Source organism: Solea solea, chromosome 7 (genome assembly GCF_958295425.1).
Source record: "Solea solea chromosome 7, fSolSol10.1, whole genome shotgun sequence".
In the NCBI taxonomy this organism is placed as follows: domain Eukaryota; kingdom Metazoa; phylum Chordata; class Actinopteri; order Pleuronectiformes; family Soleidae; genus Solea; species Solea solea.
In genome coordinates this window covers 14,856,608-14,864,406 of record NC_081140.1, presented here as the reverse complement: position 1 = coordinate 14,864,406, position 7,799 = coordinate 14,856,608, and the positions used below count along the sequence as shown (strand labels likewise).

The window sequence follows — 7,799 nt, the reverse complement described above, 5'->3', positions numbered from 1 at the left end:
AATAGTATAATAATAATAATAATTATAATACTAGGAACATCAAACAGAGCATGTGTTTGATATTTGTAGGGGGAGAGCTATGTTACGTCTATGATATTTGCATCTTATTTTCTTAAATTCTCACCTTTCCTACTTCCACCTCCTTCAAATAACTTGACATATCCCATCTTGGAACCCCCTCCTCTTCCTCCTCCTTCTCCTCCTTCTCTTCCTCCTCCTCCCACCACCGCCAATCCCTTTTTCCCCCTCTCCTCAACATCAGCACCAGAAGTTAATGGAGGAAAGCCAGTAGCAGATTGTGCTGCTATGCAGAATTTACTGGAGCTCAGTCAGTGATTATGTTCTGGAACAAGGTCCAGTCAGACTTCACATATATGAGCCATTTTCTTAGTCTATTATTCTATAAATGATCCCATTTATTTATGATGTTAAATGCCGATTTTCTTTTTTCACTTGAATCCACTCCCATTGATTTCCCCCTGTTGTTAGACTGGTGCATTAGCGTCTGCCTCATTTCCCAGAGTGATGGCTACACTGTGACCTTTGGTGGTGATGGGTAACAAACAGTACAGTCAGTGATTCTTTGAATGAAACAAAGCTGTTGTAAAACCATTGATCCAATATTTTATCCATGTATTATTTGTTTTTCCTCTTCGTGTGGTTTTTAGAAACCTCGGCACAGATGTACTATAGTCTGTCCTCCTTTGTTTCCTATAACATCGTCTCTCTCTCTCTTTTTTTTGTCTCACCACTTTGGGATGAAGGCTCTGCGGTAAACACTTGCACAAAAAGCAAAAGACTGCAGGGAGACAAACAGCACATATGAGCCAGATCGTTTACATTTATAGGCCCCCAGACTCCTCATGAAGTTGTGACGCTGCTCAGGATCATTTCTCCTGCAGGGTTCACACTGAAACTGAGGAATAGCTGTGGTTACAGCGCCGCCGTGTGGAAAGGCATGACCCTCACAAGACCAAGAGACGGGACTTGGTTTTAATTTGTTTTCACATTAATCACCACTTCGGGCGGATGTCTGTTTCCCGTGGAATGATTTGACTATAATTTGTCTGATTGGAAAGTAATTAAAGTCTAGGGCCACATTTGTTATTTCCATATGACCATATACAGTGCTCACTTTATTGTGACCTACTTGAACAAAAGCACGACCCTGGCTCTCGTAAATCTGGAGTGAAACCCTAAATAATGTTACTGGTAAAACCTGTGTTCTACGATTTCATGTCCAAAAACATCTGCTGTGAAAAAGGTCTATTATGTCAGCATTATTCAAGACATGCTTGAGCATTAGACACACGCTTATAATCCAAAAGCCAGTGATTACAGAATTTAACAGAAATAAGAACAACTAAGCTGGGAGTGCTTTTGCACAGGACTGAATATGTAAGAACTTTATTCAATTTGTCCGGGATTTGTCATTAAATGTTGTTTTACTACTTCATATTACATGAAACATTTGTAAAAAGTACAATTACTGGCCTTTCATAGTCATTTTATTGGATTAATCTTTCACTGACCCCCTCACAGTGCCACATACCCCCATCTGCCTCATTACATGCCATCACTGAATTATCTCAGACTGGTCAAAACATGCCCTTGTACTTGTCCCTGTCCTCACGGTTCTTCTCTTCCATGCGCATGTTAAGTACAGCCAGCTCCTTCTTGACAGCCTTCTTCATGCCTGGGTCCAGGTCCAACACCCTGGTGAAGTCCTGCCGCGCCTCTGCCTCGTTCCAAACCTCCACGTGGGCCTTCCCTCGCAGGAAGAAGGCCTTCACTGCGCCTGCAGGTCATAAATACACAATACTTTACACGGTGAGGGACAGAGTCCTGGCAACAACATTTTACACTTCTTATACATTTAATCATTATGCTTCTACAATATCAGGTTGTGCATGCTAGCATTGAATTAGAGGCACCAAACATTTTTAGGAGGTCAGACACGTATAGACAAACTGTGAATTTACAGTTGCATAACAACGAACATAAACAGACACTGTGACCCTGCCTTTTTTAAAGTGTGGAAAGTAATGAAAAACAAGCATCGTAGGAGAATCACACCGGCAACAAACCTGGGTGCTGATTGATGATGTCACTGGTGTGCTCGATGACCTCGTAGTATTCCTCCATGCGTAACAAACACTGGCAGTAGTTGAGGGTTAAGGTGTTGGCCATTTTCTCCAGCTTCAGCCAGGGAACCTCCCACGCTTTCTCCTGTAGGGGAAACATAATAGTATAGATTCTGTGCATGGAATCATGTTTTATAGAAGCATTGTGGTATTCTGATTCTTTTATTTTTATTTTTATTTTTAAATGTAATCACCTTAGTCTGAACATTTTTGATGCAGATGATGGCCTCCTTGTACTTTTGTGTGGCCTCTTGGTAACGTCCCTGTTTGTAGAACTTGTTCCCTTGGCCATGCAGCACAGGAACCACCTTCAGCCTCTCCGAATCACTCAGAGCCCACGACTCCCGGTTGTACTCACTGGGCTGCTGCACCTACGCCATACAAAGACGTTTACTTTACTTTACAACATGTCACACTAATGACTCCCCCCCCCCCTAAACCTGCATGCTGTCCCCACCATGAGCAGCTCCAGGACAAAAAAGAGCGGTTTGGGTTCCTTCATCAACTCATCCAGGTCGTCGTAGCCCAGGCTGCTGTAGGCAAACATGTTAGCCATACCACACGTGTGGATGTGCCAGTCGACGGGGTCTTTGCCCTCTGCAATACGTCGCATACTCTTGGCCACAAGTGGATAAACGCCAGTGTGCTAGAGAAGAAGAAGGCAGTGAACAAATGACAACATTACAATCCAAATTAGTAAATAACTCTGTATATATCTGAATTATAATGAATAATCTTTTGTTTAGGGGCTACTCTGTGGTGCGGTGGCTAAAGTATCCCGGTTCGACTAACTCTCTGTTCTGCCCCATGGATGCATGGGTTCTCAGATATCCTCCCACAGTCCAAAAACATGCAGAGGTTAGTTGGACACTCCAAATTGACCACAGGTGTGAATGTAAGTGTGAATGGCTGTTCCTCTTCGTATGTTGACCCTGCGATGGACTTTCCAGGGTGTACCACTATTTTCTACTCAAGTTAACCCTTAGATGCGTAAGTGGGGTCAAAAATGACCCCATGGGTTGTTATGCTTGAAAATCTTTACATTAAAGGTTTTTGTATTTTCATTTTCCTGGTATTCCTCATAAAACATGTTTGTGACAGAGGCCATTTGCATTTTCAAAGTTTTTTCATTAATTTTGAGAAATTGCAGTTTTTGCATCACTACTCCACTTTTCCATAAGCGGGGTCAAAAATGACCCCAAGCATTTCCAATGGAGTCTCCTAGGAACCTTTGATTCTTATCTCAACTCTGGCTGTCAGTATAAAGGGTTACCCTAAGTATAAATCACTCTTTTGTTGACCAAAATATAATGAAAACCATCATCTTTAACCAAAATTAAAGACATTTCTAAAGTTTATTGCAAAAATGCATTGATTCTATTGGGGTCATTTTTGACCCCACTCATGGAAAAATGTAGGTATTGGTAAAGTTAAAAAAAATAGTTTAAAATTAACTCAGAGTAAAAGTTACTTCGGTTGGGGTTCTTTTGGGACACACATCTCACATTAATTGTTTTTTATTTCAAGGCAAACCTTTACAAATTAAAGTGCAGACAAAATAAAATATGTAAACACATAATTTATCAGTCAAAATGGGTCAAAGGTCACTCAGGAACCTTGATTAGCGCCAATTCACCTGTCCTCAAAATTTCTGGTGCGTGAAGTTTTTATTTTTTTTTAAATTCAACATTTTTACTCAGTAACTACAGTAAAGCGAGCAAATGTAATTCATTACTATCCACCTCTGCCCACCTGTCAGCTGGGATTTGCTCTGTCCCCCCTGTGACCCTCATGTGCAGGACAAAGAAGTGAATCTTTTGTCTGGATTCAGAGCATACATGCATACAGATTCAGACAGTCTGTTGTCATCCATCTATTTTCTAATAATAAATCACAGCGTACACCCTGGACAGGACAATCCATCACAGGTTTTTCTAATTTGTCACTCATAAAATGTATTTTGTTGCATTAGTTGCCAAGTATAACAGAGGCTTCAAAGCACTGAATGATTGCATTTATTATTAATTGTGAATCACCCTGGTGGAAACTTAAGAATAATTACTTATATGCACAGTGACACAAAGGCCATGCTCTACCTACACACACATAACAAATGAAATCCATTTTTTACTTTGAACTGATTAAAGATTAACTGCTATATGAAATTAAAATTCAATGAATTCAATTTGCTCCACATTATAGTCTCAGTTCAGTGTAGCAGGTGTGCCCTCTGCTGGACAGGAGCGGTGGTGTAAAACAAATCCAGTGGCATGTGTGTGGAGCAGCCATGCTGTTCCGAGGAGTGAATAAATGTTCTAAGCCCAATCAAATCTAATCAAAGTGGAGAGGAGTCAGGAGTGCTGACTCAGCAGGAATCAGAGCTGATTAAGTGGAAAGTGAAGCAGCTGCAGATTAATGACTGCGTGTCTCAATCCATCCATCCATCTGTCTCTCTCTCTCACCCACACACGCACACACATCACAAATGATATACACACATGCATAACCACGTGCACATCCTAACACATGTGCACACATCTGTTATATAGGGGAGTATAGTATGGCTTTTAGAACAGGAAGTGGCTCCACACAAACAACATGGATGAATACAAAGACTTACTCACAAGGACAAATATACATGGATACGGCAGTTTAAAAAAAAAAGTCATGTGTTATCTGTTTGCTTTGTGTACCACACAGTCCTTTATGAAGTACCTAAAAGAGATACTTGAGTATAAGTACATCTTTATCTTACCAGAAAATGACTTTGGTACAATTTGAAGTCACTTTCTATTATAATATTACTTACGTAAAAGTCTTAAAGTATCAAAAGTAGCTTTCTGATATAAAATGTACGTACGTTTTAGAAGTAAAAGTATTGATTGATTGAGCCATGGTGGCGCAGTGGTAGGGTGAGTTGTCTTTCAACTGGAAGGTTGTGTGTTCATTTCCTGAAAACTGTAGTGTAAAGCAGCTCTTCAAGCTCTGCTAATGACCATGGGAGCACATGGAAAACTTGTCTTATTGTGTTGAAAGATTGTTAAAAGAGATTATCCACGGAGCTACTGCTTGGATTTATTTATTTTATTTTATAGTACTCACAATGGTGTCACACCAAAACTCGGCCACCTCGCAGATCCTCATGGAGGACAGCAGGGTCTCCCAAATGTCCAGTTTAAACATGTTGCCGATCACAATCTCCATGGGCGTCCCCACCACTTTGCTGTCATCGATCACTGTACGTTCATCGTCACACAGCTGGGTGCGGAAATGGAAAGTCACCTGTAGGAAAAAGACCCATCAAAAAAAAAATATATATATATGGAGGTTCTTTTAATTGTTAAAACTATACAATGTGGAGGAAAGGTAGTAATGCAGCCTATTATGTGACATAACACAGAAAGATAATCTGAAATACCATGAATTTGAATGGTAAGAGGGAGATTTGTCACATATCGCAACTCACTGACTGGAACAGATACCGTATTTTGTTGAAAGCAAAGCATCACACTAAAGAAGAGCTAAGAAGAGCATCATGAGCTGCTTACAGCGCATTCAATCACTGGATTGGATATCGAACAGATACAAATGGAAAATCTGATACAATTCGAAAATCTTATACAGACTATAATAATGTAAAAGCATTTTAGCTGAGTCATGTTTGGGCTGTATTTCCTCTTTTTGGGAGAAGAATATTTGTTACACAGTTGGAGAATGGTGTCTTTGATATGACTCAGCACAAATGCGTTGTTCATGGCTTCATAGTTCATAAATGACTGTATCGGAGTTTGTGATTTTTCGTTCACAAGATCGTTTGTTGCTTTCTGTTCCATATGTCAGTACTGAATTGGGCTAAAAATTCTGCACCTTTTGCATGGAACATGTTGCAGAAAGACTGGAAACTAACTGAGTTCATTTCATTGAACGCTTTCAAATCCAAAGTGACTCCACAACATGCACTCGTTTTTCATAATGTGCTTGTGAATTTAATCTGGATTCTTTTTGTTTGTTTTTCTGCTTGTGTTTCAACGTTGTAAATGGGATTTTCCTCGTTAATTAATTAATTTAAAATATATCTGTATCGGACACAAAAAATGGAGGGATGATGTTGTGCCTTTGGTGACTCATGGGGTCATAGGTTGTAAACACATTTTGGGAAACACCAGCGGCTGTTTGGAGAAAAATGATACCCTCAATATATAAATAAATAAATAAATAAACCCTCATAGGAAATAAGATATGCAGTATATGATGTGTGAACATGGTAATGTTACACAAGTGTCGCACCAGACACAGCTGATTCAAAGTGCGTTCTTTCTGTTTTAGTTCTCATTAAAGCGGCTGTGGCTGATATATGTCCTCTGTCATCCTCTGCTGGCCGCCTGTGTGAACAGTAAAAAAAAGAACCATAAACACGCCTCCCCTCAATCATCCCGTTGACCCGTGTAAAATTGGCCCGAGAAAATTAAAAACCCATGAATCACAGGTAATGAAGCCGTCAGCCACCCTGAACAATGGTCCTGTCAAACCTTTGCAAATTTATCACGGTTCCTTTCCTCTGCTCGATAAAAGCCTTCCTTATTTCCTCTTTACCATAGTGCTTATCAAGCAGCATCCTTGGGGAAATTTGTCACACAGCTGGTGTCGTCCTTTCTTGGAAAAGTCTGCCGTGTTTATAACCAATAAAACAGAATAGCGTTTCATAAAAATAGAGGCTGCGTTTGTATTAAGCACTTCTCGACACTGCATAGTATGATAATTAAGTGCATATGTTGGAGTAATTCGATTGAGAATAATGAAACTCATTACGTGAGTTATATTTACACTCATCCTGTTTCATAGATACGCAGTAATTATCTGGAATATGATGTGATTATATGTGATTAGATAATAGCGACGGAATCTGCAGCTGTTTAAAAAGCCTCTGAGTAAAGACGTATTCGACGTTGTGGACTCGTGTAAACGTGTCGCTAAAGCACTGAAGGCTGACTTTACCTTTGCTCCAGTGATGAGTTTTGGAATTTCTCCTGTTCCTCCATGAAGGATTGTCTTCTTAATTCCCTCTGATCCCAGCAGCAGCGTCTCCTGCATGTCTGACATATCTTTGTTTGTTGGAACGGCTCACCTGTTATTACCTCGCATATAACCCTGCAGGTATCATGCAACACGAGGGGGTATGGGTAAAGTGTTGGAGGTGTTGTTCCTCGAGGATTACCTCGGGCAGGGATAATGAGATTATGGAATCTTCTCCTCCCCTCCTCATGTTTCATAATCTGCGTATCTGTTTCTTCTCGCGTTCGTTTGCCCATCATCAGCACTTTCTCTTAATACTCTGAAACGTCCCGAAAAGGAGGAGAGACATTGCGGGGAAAGATAAAGCGAGGCCAGATTTTGGATGGATTCTCTATCAACTATATATGACGAGAGGAATGTGTATTGGGAGCATAACTAACAGTCTGTGCACGTGTAGCTACTTGTATTTGTCATTTTCTGGCATGAACACTAACCAGTAGTTCTCTTGGACACAAAAACCTGGTCTTAATGAGGACCTAGTTTTTGAGTTTAGGGGCCACACGGTTGAAACAAGGTTCTTTTTGCATAGAGTTTGCATGTTCTCCCCGTGTGTGCGTGGGTTTTCTCCGGGTTCTCTGGTTT

General features: G+C 40.4%; 1 protein-coding gene across 1 annotated transcript; it reads right to left on the bottom strand.

Moving 5' to 3' along the window:
- Window positions 1–1,329: 1,329 nt before the first annotated feature.
- On the bottom strand, window positions 1,330–7,311 carry aipl1 (aryl hydrocarbon receptor interacting protein-like 1). The gene is made up of 6 exons (XM_058634373.1): window positions 7,140–7,311; window positions 5,247–5,426; window positions 2,602–2,790; window positions 2,339–2,515; window positions 2,088–2,229; window positions 1,330–1,798 (listed from the first exon to the last, which is right to left on the bottom strand). Exons 1-6 carry the CDS (start codon window positions 7,242–7,244, stop codon window positions 1,599–1,601), a joined length of 993 nt encoding a protein of 330 aa, XP_058490356.1. The 5' UTR covers window positions 7,245–7,311; the 3' UTR covers window positions 1,330–1,598.
- Window positions 7,312–7,799: the final 488 nt, after the last annotated feature.